General features: G+C 24.0%; 1 protein-coding gene across 1 annotated transcript; it reads left to right on the forward strand.

The window, feature by feature from the left end:
• Positions 1-1,376: 1,376 nt before the first annotated feature.
• Positions 1,377-15,003, forward strand: LOC129975644 (inositol-pentakisphosphate 2-kinase-like). The gene is made up of 14 exons (XM_056088739.1): positions 1,377-1,440; positions 1,927-1,971; positions 3,279-3,383; positions 5,981-6,047; positions 7,049-7,176; positions 7,311-7,409; positions 8,398-8,456; positions 8,544-8,699; positions 9,893-10,032; positions 10,960-11,083; positions 11,373-11,478; positions 12,321-12,394; positions 13,303-13,483; positions 14,664-15,003. The coding sequence occupies exons 3-13, from the start codon at positions 3,330-3,332 to the stop codon at positions 13,466-13,468; spliced, it is 1,173 nt and encodes a 390-aa protein (XP_055944714.1). The 5' UTR covers positions 1,377-1,440; positions 1,927-1,971; positions 3,279-3,329; the 3' UTR covers positions 13,469-13,483; positions 14,664-15,003.
• Positions 15,004-16,321: the final 1,318 nt, after the last annotated feature.

Here is a 16,321-nt window from a genome sequence, read left to right on the forward strand (position 1 = left end):
ATAGTTGTCAGCATTCATGTTGTACAATAATATTGCACGAGAAAGAATCTCTTTTTTCTCTACGTAAAATTCTAAATCTAGCCAACAGTCAAAATCACAACCTGGAAAAAAAAAAAAAAACACCAAAAAGAAATTTTAGAAAAATGACTTAATTATGACACTGAAAATATTTTAAATAGTTCTATTTTTCAATTTAAATACTTCTATACACATAATTTTGTCATATAAATGTTATTTAGAGTAGATGTTTGACTGCTAAATAAAAATATGCTTTTGTTTGAATATTTCCTTAATAATAAAAGATGAATGGTGGAGTTTCAAATTAATCTATTTTTTTCCCCCTTTCCAATCAATATTATTTGTAATTTCGAACCTTATAAGGCTACTTGATTATTTTTGTTGACAATTAAAAATAACCATTAGTTAATGATTAGTTAATAGATTAACTAATAATCATTAGTTAATCACTGAAATAACTTTGATTGCTAAGTGAATTAGGAATTTTTATTCTCTCCCCCTCATATGTTTGAGATAGACTTGAAGCTTTGTACCATCTAATTATTTGTAATAGTAGTCTTTTTTTTTTCTTCCGAAATCGAACTGCCCTATAATACAATCGTGTAAAGTTTTTGAGTCTCAGTTATAATAAAAGACAGGAATACAGTACTTCAATTCAAAACAAGTCCATTTCCTATTCTGTGGTTAGATATACCGAAAATTATTTAACCGCTTAACTGCTTTGCCCGTATGCCATACTTGCATCGCTTTATCGAATTTTGATAGTTGCAAGCAAAAAATAAACCATTCATAACGAATATAATTCAATATTAAAATGACTTCGAATACATAGATAAGTCAAGTATTCAATCGATTTCCATTTGAATCAAAATAAGAAAGTATTCCTAAAATAGAAGATGTCATCTTAATATAATAAAGAAAAGAAAACAGTTAAGTGGTTAACTCTCCATCAAAATTCAACCGTGTGTGAAGAAATTGTATGTTATGCCTTTATTTTCAGGTCAATAGCTATTTAGATCTGGAGTGCGTTTGACAAAAACTTTCTACGAGCCACTATAATTTTATAGATTTAGATCTTTATCCCTAACTGTGACTTTGATTATACATACCGGAACCGGAAGAGCGATTTGGATATTTATCTTCTCTGTGTTCTGCTCCGAGTCGTTAATACATGTGGAGAATGAAGATAGATTTTATTTTCAATTTTCCAATCACAATTTTCTAGTCAAAGTCCATGATATGCATCTTATCATATCACCTGAAACTTGCAGTTATCGCGGGGAAGGGAATGCAGGTTTTGTAATAAGTTTAAAAAAGGTGTACATATAATCTTTCATGATTTGATTATTTTCATTTGGTTGTATTGGAATAAAAATAACTGGGCAATTGCTAAAAGATAACACACAACAGCAAAAGATTGCAGTAAATATACTATCATTTAAAATTATAACTTTAATTTTACGTATAGAGAATATATTACCTAAATTTTAAATGTTATTATATTTGAAAGACATCATGAGGAATTTTCTATTTACTTCTGTTATTCGTAATTAGTTACAACTTTTTTTTCAAATAAAATTATAAAAAGGTGTTGTAACATTCTTTTATACTTTTGCATTTTACAGCATTAATCAAAATGAAGCATCAAAGATAGATAAAGCTCATTCACTAATTATAGCTCAATGTAAATTTTCCTTTTTTAAATTAGGTACTTATTGACTAATTGTTTATAAGCAGAAAAAACTTTTATCATAATTGATCTTATCAGAATTTTTTTACTTTTTTTGAAATTGGCACTTGTTTCTAATACTTTCATAGCCTTTTTTTTTTTTTTTTTTTTCCAAAATTACCACTATAAATAAATTGAAATTTCAATTTTTATTACTAATTATTATTATTATATTTCAGGAAGAAAAAGTAATACGCTTAGAAAAACAAGATGCTGCATCAAAAGTTAGTATCTGGAATGTTGATTTATATCTTATTTTCCAACTTTGAAATTTAAAAAAAGTATGATTTTTTAGGTTTTGATTAATAATGAATAATAATGAAATGTTCATAATGAAATTCATTATTATTATTCAATTTCATTGTTAATAATGAAAGATAAAATGTGAACTGGATAGAGAAATAATGATGTTTTGTAATAAGTATGATTTAGTTCAAGGTTTTTCCGAAATGGAATATATTTCTCAAATGCTAAAATTTGTATTATTGAATTTTTTGAATATATTTGACTATTGTTTGATTTCATTTCTAAAATTTAGCGATTCTTTTTTTTAAAAAAATAACTGTGCAGTTGTGTAAAAAAGTTATGAATAAATATTACAGAACAAATTAATTTGCAACTTGTAACCAGAGCCATATATTTTTGATATATCCAAAGATATTTAAGTGTAAAGAAATAAATTTTAATAGTAATAGGTAGTTGATTTAATAATTATTTTTATTCCACTATTACTGATTTTCTGTTTAGAGCTTGAAGCTCGCATTGAATGATAAATATTAAAGGAAGGATGAATTTTATAGCACATATTTTAATATAATTAATATTTTTTATTATAAGATACAGTTTCAAATCATATATTTTCATATGTTTGGGAGTTCTAAAATATATTATCAATGGCTCAAGAATGAATGGTACCTTTTTCAAATATCTGATGATAAGCTGCAATTCTTTATTATGTAATGAATGTATGCATTATTTTTAATTCAAGAATTAAACCTTAATATTAAATAATTAGGAATTTGACTTAATAGTTAAACTAACTTAAAAAAAATATTTTGATCCCAATATTTTTTTTGTGTGTGTGATGTGTTTATACAAATTTTTCTTTTTTTTAGTCCCATAAAATGTAGTTAGAAAAATTTAGAAATTTTTTTAATAATTTTAATTTTAGAAAAATTTTCTGTTTTTCCTGTTACAAGAAAGTTAAATAGTTTAAGCTGTATTAAAATTAGGAATACAAATGGGAAATCTATTACCTACAACTTTTTGAAAACTTTGTGTAATCAAATTTGTAATTTAATTATTTAGTTAGTGAATGTAACTTTTAATGAAGTGTAGTATTTTCAATTACTTTTATTTCTAGATCTCTTTAAATGTGTATTTTAGTAATTGATTTAATTCAAATAAAAGGCACAATTCTAATTTATTGTGTGTATATTATTGCCTGTTTTTATTTCTTTAGATATTTTTTATTTTAATGATATAATATTGAATATAAAAAAAAATCTCCTTTTTTTATAACTTTTTTTAGCAAACAACATGCATTGATGAGCAGCGTCAAAAGTGTGAAAATCAAATTTCTATGGTTAAAAATGTTATGAAACCATTATTAGGTGAAAATCTAGTCAATTGTCCTGTAAGTTTTATTTTTTGGTAAAATTTGCTTATTGATTTCAGCATTTTATATGTGTATTAATTGTATGCCAGTGATTTATGGCAAAAAAAAACACCTGTCAAAAGTATGATATTTATTACAACCAATGATTAATTGCCAAAGATGTCATGTTTATGCATTTATTATGTTTGTCAATAATATTTGGTTTGGCTTAAAATGAGCCAGTAGTATGTTGTTTAATCAAAAGTTTATGAGTAGCATGTGGTTAATACACAAGTACTGTGCATTAAAATTGCATACAAACTGGATTTTAATATAAAATAAATTTATCAGTTTCTTATCATTTTTATGTTGAAGTTATGTTTCATTCTAAGATTTGGACTGAGTTGAATAATAATCTTTTACAAATAATTTTTATTTACTTAGATGTAAGGAATAAGCCCATTGAATTATTTAATATACTAGTATATGCTTATTAGTTATGCATATACTAGCATATTAAAACATATAATTAGCATAATAGGCTAATCATAGTACATGCTTGTTCATCTAACATCAAATATTAATATTTTTTTCAGAAATGAAAGAGAAGTATTCAAGTCCATAAATGCATGTTATTTTTTTTAAAAAATTGGCTTATTTCAATTTACTGACATTTTAGTTGAATTACATTTCGCTCTCTCTTCATTTGTCAATTCTTTCTAATTCTTAGGCAAAAACAATGAAATATTTTGAAATGACCATAGATAATAAGTATTGATATCACATAATTCAATATTTATAGGAAAACAATTATTTAACATAATTTGTTTCGCCACATTTAAATAAATAAATAATTGTAATAAAGTATATTCAACAGAACTAAAGTTTACAGTTATTACAGTTCTGTTAAACAGTACAATTTTTGAAATTTTCTAAAACTGACCTTTTTTACATAATGTTGCCAATAAATATTTTTGCTCCTTAATTTTTATTTAATTGGATTTCTACAAGTTATTAAATTTTAATGCATTAAAATTTAGTTTTAAACAACTTAAAATTAAGGAAAAAAAGTAAAAGTTGAAGTTTTTTTCATATATTTAAATGTGGCAATAATGCAGATTACGTTACAAATAATTGAAGTTAAGGGTTGAAAAATCATTTTTCAGCCTTATTTATGATAATAATTTATTTCTTTATTGATAATAAATAAATAAATGCACTTATTTATTGATAATAATTTATTTATTATCAATAAATAAGTGCAGATATCAAACTTTTTGTTCTAAAGGTGTTCTTCTTAATGAGACGCTAATTCATCTAATTTATTTTTCTATCTTGAATCATAAAGAAATTATGGTGAAATGAAAGTTTCGTCCTTCATTTCTACACCCTTGAACTAATTGGACCTTCTATGAATTAATTCATCTAAGAGTTTTACTATCCTTACTACATATCCAAGGAAGGTTAAAATCCAAGCAAAATGATTGAAGTTATCTTAATAAGCTAACATGGGCCAGGCATTATACACACTTATATATGCGTGTGTGTGTGTATTTTTGGGTTTAAGAAGCAATCATTGAATTTTTTAATGCTCTTTATTTTTTAGAATTTCATGAATATAATACAATTTTTAGATTTGTCAAGATTTTTTTATACATATCATAGCAAATGCAAAATGGCAAACTGAGGAGGCTAGCTGAAAAGATGAAAGAGAAAGCTTCAAAAAGATCTTTAATTGTATATAATTTTAGAAGGAATTTTCAAGCCTCAGCATTTTGATTCTCTGGGAAAATTAAAAACCTTGCAACTCCAAAATCAATCTGGATTGAAGTAATAGTCATTGAGTTTTTTTAATGCTTATTTTTCTTCAGAACTTCATTTTATTCTTTAGATTAATTTTCATCTTTCATTTTAGAATATTCATTAGAATCATTTAGTCCAATTTTTAGCTGTTGTCAAGATTTTTTTTATCTAAGTCATGGCAAAAACAGAAAATGAAAGACCAGGGAGCTTTCGAATTTAAAGCTATGGTGAAGACAAAGTTTGATTGATTAAGAAATTAATTCCAGAAATAAATTGGGAAAGTGTTTATTAGGAAATTATTTCCAGCTAATTTGAAATAATTTTATATATATATATATATATATATATATATATATATATATATATATATATATATATATATATATATATATATATATATATAAATAAATAAATATGTGAATTTTTATATGGAGTGTGGTTTTATGTTGTGGAAATCCTAATCAATGAAGATCTGCTGAAAAATCTGCCAAAGACATGTCTTAGGAACCCTTGTAATAAATAGCCTCCATATAAAGAATCTACCTTAAATAAGTTATTTTTCCAATTTTAATTAAAAAATTTATACTTGATATATATTTTATATTAATTTTTTTTATATTAATTTTTTAAAATTAATATACTTATATATTAAAATTGTGTTTTATGTAAATTTATCAATGCAAAAAAGATGTAAATTTGATTTTAATAATGTAATTGTGTACCATTTTAACATATGGAATGCTAATTTTCTTCAGCCATCAATGAATTTATTATCAAAAGCTCTTGCCTGGGCTCACTTTAAATGTTTTTCTTAATGAAATTCTTGTTTATAGGTTCTTGTATTTATACATAAGGATGAAATTAAAACAATCAATAGTCTCTTCAGTGTACAAAGACCGAGTAAGTTTGATTTCTTTTATGTAATGATTTGTTGCATTAACTGTTTGGGTATCGATTTATTTGAGAAAAAATATTGTATTATATGGAATAAGTATTAGTGTTCAGATAAAAGTTGCTATATCCAGAAGTGCAGTTTTGATATATATTTAGGTTTAATTAATTTTGTATCATAAGGAAGAAAAATATATATTTTATAGATTTCTAACTTTTACATTTCGTTTGTTTGACAACTACTTTATATTATAAAGTAATTTATTAAAACATTTAATTGACTGCAGTAATACATAGATTTTTTGTGAACTTAATGATTTTTCTTTATATATGAATGATATTTAATTGATGGTTCATAGAGTAATATGCAAAAACAAATTTTATATAAAAATTCATTTATTCCAATGACATATATAACTTTCAGCAGGCATCAAGTAGTTAGAATTCTAAAACAATAATCAAGAAAAATGAAATTAAATTTATTTAACTTCTTTTCCGTGAATTAAAGTACAGTGAAACAAAATATTCAAAAATACATGTTATTTGATTACAATGCTAGTTGATATATTTGACATTGATTGTGAAAATGGCTTGATTTACATTACCAGATTATTTCTTTTCTAATTTAATATATGTAAAAAAGCATTCTTTTGAAAGAGTACTTCTTTCTAAATTCGGTGTATTTTTATTTAAACTTTGTTATAATATTTTAGTAATGACACATGTTTCAATATTTCTTTGAAAAATTTGCTTGTTTTGATCATACAATTGATTTTAAAATATGAAACAAGGGCAAACATATTTATGGGCTTATTATGAAAACTTATATCTGCATATATCACTTCATATGTTTTCTCATACCATGATGAATAAGTGCATATGCTAAATATTTTCTCAATTCCAATGATGAATTATACTATCTTGCACTTTATTAAAATCATGAGTAGTGTGACTTGATTAGTAGTGTGTATCATTAATAGTATAGTATGTATCTTTTTCATTCGTTATAGAGTCTCGATTGCACAAAATCGTGAATGAAGAAAATACTTATGTTCTGATGTTGCCTGATTATTGCACATTGCCACCAGATTTGAAAATGTTCTCCTCTTTTGGCCCTGTTATAAGTGTGGAAATAAAAGTAAGTTGACAGAAAATATCCCTCTTTTCAAAATGTGCTTTTTTTGCATTTATTTTGTTAAAAATTCAATTCTTATAATACATTAAATTTCTTTATTTATTTAAAATTCACTTTCTTGACTCAGTTTCTTATAGCCTAAACAGGGTTTTCTATCCAAGGAGTTGTTCTTGCCATCAGATTGTTCATCCAGTTCTCTCCTCATGTGTCGGTTTTGTATGATGCAGCACTTTAAGGTATGTTTAGTTGAATTGAAGTTTAATGATGATTTATTTTAAATTGATATATTAAAGGTGAATAACTAAACAATTGCTGAGAATTTGTGAAGTTTAACATGAAGAAAATGTTATTTTATAATTATGAAAATTTCATATTCTATAAGAATAATTTTCTTATTATCTTATTTAATTAAATTCTGTTAACATTTTTAAATATTTGACATAGTATGATTGCACTTGTTAACATATTTGCCTAATTTTTTTCCTGAGCAAAAATGATCCCTCAAATTAAAAGTTTAATTCTTTATTTTTGTTAAAAAAAAATAAATAGTTTAACTTCTGCAAAACATTTATACGAACAGAAAATTTAATCACAGAGTTGAAACATTTAAGATCATCTGCCAAATTTGTTTTCCAATTAGGAATGAATTTTTGGTAGTGAATAATTCTAATAATCTTATAATATTTATATTAAATTTTTTACTTTTGTTGAAATATCATTATAATTGATATTAAAAAATTAGCAGTTAAAACAATGAAATAGTTACACTAAAAATAACAATTTTTACATAAAATAGCTAATTAACTTACAGAAACATATCATCATTCAAAAAAATTAAAAATTCTCAAAAAAAAATGATTGTCTATTGTATTATTAAAAAGTAAAGCAACTATAATCTTCATTTTTATTAATTGAAGTTTAGTTACCAATATTTTTGGAACAATCCATATTTTATTGGAAGCTGGATTAATTTTCCTCATTTTTTTATGGATCTCTTTTACCAAAAACTTAATTTTATATCTATAAAAATTATTAGATTTCATTAAACATTTGTCGAGTGGGAAAAAAAAAGTATTATTTGTATTTATATATTCTCATTTCTAATATGCTTCGTATTCTGATCATAAGAATATTTTATGAGTTATATAAGACAGATTTTAAGTATATTATCAAAGTCAATGAAAAAGAAATCAATAGCATTCATTATTATTATTTATATTTCAGTTGAGAAGAAAAGTGATAAGTTCAAAAAGTACATATTGTCCAACAGACTTATTTAGCGGGTAAGTAATATTAATGTATGTGCTGTTCTTCTGTTTCATATTTGTTATATTTTATAAGTTTGATTTTGTAATTTTTTAATTGTATAGATGTCCAGCCAGAATGCAGCATGCTTTAAAGATACTTCTTCAAACACCTCGAAATAACCTTAGAATATTTAAAGATCAAGAACTTGTGTATTCAGAGGAGAAAAGAAATGATTTAGAAGATGTGCTATTTGATTTCTTTGGTGATATTTCTGCCAGGTAATTTCAATTATGCTATAATAATTTGCATTTATTAAAAAGTTATAAATATTAAATTCTGCTTTAAAGTTTAATTCTAATATGCATAAGATTCACTGTTTTAATATATTTACTTTACATGGTATATGATTCTATTTTTAAAAAATATTTTCTTTACTTTTTATTATTTGATTAGTTTTCATAAAACAAAAACATACTAGTTTTGTTCTTAAAATGTATGCTTTAATATTTTGTGAGTTGTTTCTGCAAATTTTCTTTTATTTTATTGAAATGTTTTTTATTCCTTCTCAGTTCTCAATTGGAAAATTCTATAGAATTTATTACATATATTGTATTACTAAACCTGTATCCTCACCTACTTTTAAATATAAGAAAGAATCGGTGAAAAATATATCACATTTTAGTATAATTGGGATTTATAAACATTAGCAATACAGTTTGCAATGTGCTTTAAAATTTACTTAACAAGTTTTGGGAAAGTTGGCATTTTAAAATTCATGTTTTGTAACTTTCCTATGAAGTGTAAACAATAATTACGAAACCACTTGGAGAAAATTGATTTTATAAGTTTATGGCTAATCATCATCCTCTAAGCATATGGAAGAATCTAGAATAAAGTCAAAAAAAAAAAAAAAAAAAGAGGGTGAGAGAGATAATGGAGGTAAACAATCAATGTGTGCAGAAAAAAAAAATCAACAATAAATGTTTCATTAGTCAATGAATACATTTAAAGTCATTGATGATATTATACTTTTTTTCTATAAGAAGCTTTATAATCTTCATTATTTGTACCATGGATCTTTTATTTTACACAACATTTTAATACCTATTCAATAGGTTTCCTATGCTGCACATGGTGAAATGAAAGTTTTTTGTTATAGGGCAATCAATAATATAGTACTCTGTAATACTTTTATTTCCATACATGTAAAGATTGTGAACATGTAATCCAAATCTGTGGAGACAGATTACAGAAGGGCTCTTATCCTGTAATGGATTGATTAAATCTTGAGATGAATGCTTAGTTAATATTAACCAATAAAAATAATGAATAAAAAAAATTGATGTCTTGTCTTTGAAAGGTTCCATTTATCCTGTCAAATTTCAAGGGAACATTTTTTAAAAATTTTTTCTTATGACACTATGAAAAATATAGTCAGTTATGTATCAATAAAAAAATATTTATTTTCTAGTTACTGTGATGTCTTTTGCAACCTAGTCATTGACATATTGTTGAAGCCTCTTCCTGGAAAAATGAATGAAAATGTTAAACTTTTCCAAAAAAACCATTTACAGAAGTGCAGAAATGCATATCCTGGCTGTACTGAAAATGGTAACATTTTTTGACAGAATTTTTCTTATTTTTTTAACAAGAGAAAAATTATTTATCATATAGTTTTTTCTCAATGTATTAAGTGATATATATATATATAAAAGCATCTTAATAAGAAGTTGTCCATCATTTATATTTACCAAAATTTTCTTATTTGAATTGACTGCTTTGAGGGCTCTCCTGATTTATAAATCATCATGAGCCTATTTATCATATAGTTTTTTCTCAATGTATTAACTGATAAATATTATTCAAAACTCTAATTTTGAGAATTAAATGAATTGTAGTGATTGGAAAAATCAAAACAATAATTTATGATTGGATATTTTTAGGATTGAAATGATAATAATATCATTTATACTGTTTATTTTGAGAATGGATTGGATTTGTATTAATAGAAAGGATCAGAGTTACAATTTTTACTATGGAATGATATTCACAGTTCTAAGCTAGAATAATTTGTTATGATAATAATAAATTATTATCATAACAAATCTTTAGGAATAAAATCTTCCATATCTTCAGGAATAAAAATAATCCTTTAGTTTAATCTCAGTAGTTCAAATAATAATACATTATAATTTATTAATGTATATATAATGATTTCTTTGTACAAGAAATTCTTTCTTTCCAATTTAATTTTGTTTTCTGTACTTCTATTTTATTCATAAAATTCACCCCAGTTGTCATCCTCATCTTTTGCCCATAGTTCAAAATCATAAGGCCATTCCAAGAGAGCCCTCATGTTGTTTCTAGACAGGAAATTAGTATTTATTAAACTAAAATAGACAAAAGCTTTTGAATTTTTATAGTATTATATTACAATAAAATATTTTGTTCAATGAGATATTTGTCTTTTTAAAAAAAAGTTATTAAATTTCTGCTGTTTGTTGTTTCGTTTGTTCTGATTGTTGAAATATTTTCTAGATTTTTGCCATGACTTGCCAATTGGTTGTGTTTTGTATCGAATTCTTTGTCTTCAAATGCTGGATAATCTTCATATAAAAAATTTATATCATGCATACCTTGAAATGCAAAAAATTAAAAACAAGTAAGTTTTTTTCTTCTTTATAATATGTATCAAAATGTAGAATTTGTCTGAGAAAAGGCTAGATAATCCTGTAATTTTCTTTTTTTTAAAAATTACAATTTTTTTTTAGCTATTGCTTGCAATAATTTTAAAATTAATAAATTTATACATAATTATTTACATTTATGTGTATTAACATTAAATTACTCTATGTTGCAATTTTTAAAAAATAATTTTATTTAATATAAAATTAATCACATTTCATTGATTATGTATATATCTGTATCTGTTATTTCTTAATTTTTTATAGGTCCCCGGATTATATTGGTTGTTATTCCATATCTGAAACCCCACCCCACCTAGGTGAAATTTGCCAAGCAAAAGGAGAAACAGACATTGAATATGCGTCTAGGAAGGTATTAATTAAAAATGATCATATAACATTTCTTTTTATACAGTTAAGCAAACTGAAATATACCATAAATGACAGAAATATGTCAGACCATAAATGACATAGTTCTTTTATAAATATATTAGCAGTATATTTCTAAAAATGACCAAGTTAGATGAAAGAGAAGCAAATCATGTTTTTAATTAATCTTAAATAAATATTTTTTTTAATTTAATTTTTATGTCTATGTAATGGAAAAAGTAGCATATATATATTGATGTATTGTCAGTAATATAATTTATACTTATATTGATATGAATAATGTTTTCTTTTAGAAGTATTTCTAAAACGAGAAAAAATATATTAATTTTCCCTCTCCCAGATTTAATCACTTATAACAGTTAATAGTTAACATATAATTTGTTGAGTTAAAAATTTTACTTTTAAGATTCTTATCCATTGTTGTTTGTGATAATTCTATAAAATGTATAACATTCTTCTATGTTGTATAACATTCTTTTCAAGATAATATGAAGTCTAGAAATTTTAAGTGTACATTTATGAAATTAGAAGACTAATATAATAAAAATGCTATAAAATTAAATTAAGAATGTACTATAGATATCATTCTTTAGAGGAGATATCTGAATTTATAAATTTAGCATTGTTAAGTTTTGATATGTTTTTTTTTACTATGGAAAAATAAAAACTATTTTTCTTTTCACGTATTTTATTAAATAGCTTTAAAATGGGATGTTAATATAACTAAACTAAACTCAAAATTTCTTTAATAATCTAAAAATAACTTTTGCATATTTTTAAAGTGACTGCACCATATTGTCATCTAATAACAATGCATTCTTTTAGGTATGGGAATTTCTTGTAGCACTTATTGCACAAGATTGTTCTATAATGCTTGTCCTAAAAAAGTATTCTGGAAAGTAAGTGCAATTAATATTTTATGAATTTTAGAAAAATATAAAACTAATGACCTTAATTTTCTATTCTGAATAAATGTTTAGGATAAATATATATACTACTTATTGTTATGATGTATTTTTGAATAAATTTTAGATATAGAGAATTAAAATTTCTGACAATTTATTTTGTGATCTGCAATAAATTTCAAACCTAACGTCAAAAAGATTGATTAAAGTCAGTTGGAATTTTCCATTAAAAATATCAGGTCTATAGATTATACTAAGAAATAAACATTTTATTCCTCTAAAATCGTAAGAAAAAAAATTCTGTATAATAAACTGACTTTTTTAAAGTAAATTTCACTGAATAATGAAAATTTTAGCAAACAGTAAAATTTACTTAAATTGCTGATGAAATTTTGATATTATATTCTCTATCAGTAAATGTATGCTAAAAAAAATGACCATATCTATCATCTTTGATTTTTAGAATTATTGTAATTTATTTTACATTCTATTTAGTTAATATTTCTTCAAATATGTATATGTACAAACGTAAAATTAAGTATTTATATTGAATTCTGAAATGCTAATATATATATAAAATCATTTTATTAAAATGTTTTCAAGAAAAATTATTATATATCTAATTACATAAATTCTAGTTATCAGCATATATATTTTAATAAAGCTCATACTACTGATCAAGAATAAATATTAGAATTTTGCAATTTATTCTTTTGATTAATAAACATCTACATTATTCTATTAATTTTTCTGATACTTTTTTCTTCATTAATTTTGATAGTTGTTTTTATTATCATAGATTTTTTCGTCTTTTAAAACTGACATTTCAAAAGCAAAATTTAGAAATCTTGATCTAAAATTAGATTTCTCTGTCAGTTATAAATAATGCATTATTTTTGTAGCAACACTGCCATCCCTAGTCATAATGTGGTTCATGATAAAGATGGAAATTCCTATCTTTTCTCAATTGCAATTGCTGATTTGGATGCAAAATCATTGAGTAAAGTGGAAAAACGCTACAAAGAAACACCTCTGATTTTGCAATCATGCTTAAGTCAATCTGTGTAATGAATACTTCATTAAGTAAGTGATTTAATGTTTCATAATAAAATTTGTTACAGGTGATAATTATTTTAACTTATAATTCTAATCTATTTAAAGAAATGTAGTTAATATAACATATCAATGGTAAGTAGAGGCAACTTCAATACAAATTTTCCCATTCAAATTTAATTAAATTTTCTTAGATGCATTAAATTTATCAAAAAGTTTATAAAAGTTCTTTTTGTAACATTGGCAAGAAGGGAAGAACTTCAAAAGTGTTACGTTTTTCTCTCACTACATTTTATTGTTGCATTGCAGGCCTATTAAACTTAATTTTATGATATATTACTTACTGTTTAAGATTGATTTAATTATTTGCACAAACATTGTAAATTAATTGATCTGTTATTACTTTTAACTGTTTGTTTAATTAAATTCCTATGATTACATAAGATTGTATAAAGATAATTTAAATGTATTTGCAGTGATTTTAACTCGCTTATGATGAGGAAAAGTATGATCCCTTTGCTTGGAAAAATATTTCAAAGATAAATTTCATTTAAAAATAATTTTCAATACGATATAAAACATTTCTTAAATGGAAAAAAAAAAAATCTTCTGTTTATTTAAAAAATTAAAGCCCTTGCAGAATGCAATATGCAAGCTGCCTTTGTATTATAAATATATTGAAGCATACAAATTACCCACTCTAAATGTTACTTAAGTTGATTATACTACTGAAAAAAATTACATTATTTAAACTTTTTTAGTTTAAAATGTTAATGTTCTAAAAATATTTTACTAAATATGATTAATAGTGCTTAGGGATCTATTTATTTATCCAAATAAATTGTAATTGTTTATGCCATTTAAAAGATATATAATTTCCACTCGATTAGAGAAGGAACATAATATCAGAGTAAACATCTTTTATGCATCTTTCAATATTTAATTTGATCAATTAGAACTAAATACAGATGTACCAATGAAACAGTAAGAATTTTCAAACTATTTTTGTCTTAAAATAGAATGCTTTTAATAACTAAGATCACTGCCATCTATGTTAAAATATTATGAACTCAGTATTTCTTTTCCAAGCTTGTAGATTGGCAGAAATAAAATATTTCAAATTGAAGTTCATAGTATAAAAAATAAAATTGAAACTAATTTTAGTCTTTAAAACAATTATGCATTTTCATATTATTCCTTTTTGTTTCAGAGTTAGCTGTTAAAAGATGTTCCTATTTTCTGACTGGATTACTTGGTTTTGAAGAAAACCATTCTTACTAGTAAGCACAGTATTCTTTAAGAAAGTTGTCATTATTTTGGAAAATGAATGGCTTTGTTCAAAGGTTTTAAACCATGTTTGTTAGTTCACAATGTTGAGACCATTTTGTCTATAATAATTCAAACTAAACATGGCTGCACAAAAGTACATTTTATTTCTACAACTTATACATGTTATAATGATAATTTAGCTTAAATATTTTTGAGGATGTTGGAAAACCATTTTTTAATTTACTCATTATTACTCTATTTTTTTTTAAAATTTCTGATATGGTTGTGATAGTCATTTGTTGATTTTTTTCCATATAGTTTAATAAAGCATTTTAAATTGCTTGAAATTGTATTGTTTCTATAATTTTCCTACATTTTAATAATGAACTTAAGTCAATTACTAGATAATCATTGCATAGGATTGCTAATTTTTGCACATATAATTATGTAAGTATATATAGCGACTACCAACAATATTTCTATGGAGAATTGGATGGCTATAGCTATCATGCACAAACAATATATTTAATATTTGTTTCTAAAAGGTTACTTTATTATTGTCTTCAAAGTTATTCACATCTGCTACATTTAAGAGAAAACAAAGAGACCATCTTAAGATAGATGGACCTAAATTACCAACGAAGATACTTCTCATATTTTCTTTGTGACAAAACAGCATTTGAAGATTCAGTGCAAGAAGTGGGCAACTGCAATATTTTTTAGAAATTTTTTCTTTCACTATAAGAATGGAATAATTCCAAGATGTAGCATGTAAGATATCAAAAAGAAATATCTACCCCCCCTCCCCTTCTTGCATCAAGGTCTGTATGAGTACAAACAGCTAATCATAATGCATAAAATATCCCGCTTCAAAATATTACATTTTCATTTAGGATCGTAATTGCTGAAATTAAGCTTGTTTTCATTGAAAGCAAATACTTCCACCTGTTTATAAGAAAGAATCGAACGAATATATATTGCCAATATATATTTGCTCTCCTTTAGAAAAGTCAACTATTTTACGATTTTCATCAAGAAATTTTAGAATTCACGAGCAATACATTAGACAACAACAAGAAGGCTCTATTATGAATTTCATATTTTAAATGAGGTTAATGCACTGATGTGAAATTCAGGGTAAGAAGTAGTAGTTAGTTATTTTGAGACCTTATCAAATAATAAGAGTAACTCTGCTTGATTTTACGCTCTAACAAGAGAAGAAAGTGATTTTAATGTACACTAGGCCTGTAAAACCCATGCTCCTTCAATGCATAAAAATTTTTTGGATATAGTAAATGTTGAAAGTTTTTATGAGAAGAAAATGTTAGTAATTTCCTTTAAAAAAATCACTTATTATTATGCTGTTATAAGTTTAATTTAATGCTAAATATATATATAACTTTGTTAGTTATTCTCTACAGTCTCAATTAATTAAAAAAAATGTTCTTATCTATAATATTTTTTAAATCATAATTGTCAAGGTGGTACAAACCTTCACAGGCTATAAAGAAACTCATTTTTTACCTATACTTTTTTCCTCTGCAAACAAAAATAGTCCATTTTTTTTTTTTTGCAAAAATGAAAATTGAGTGTTTAAAA

Source organism: Argiope bruennichi, chromosome 7 (genome assembly GCF_947563725.1).
Source record: "Argiope bruennichi chromosome 7, qqArgBrue1.1, whole genome shotgun sequence".
Classification (NCBI taxonomy): Eukaryota; Metazoa; Arthropoda; class Arachnida; order Araneae; family Araneidae; genus Argiope; species Argiope bruennichi.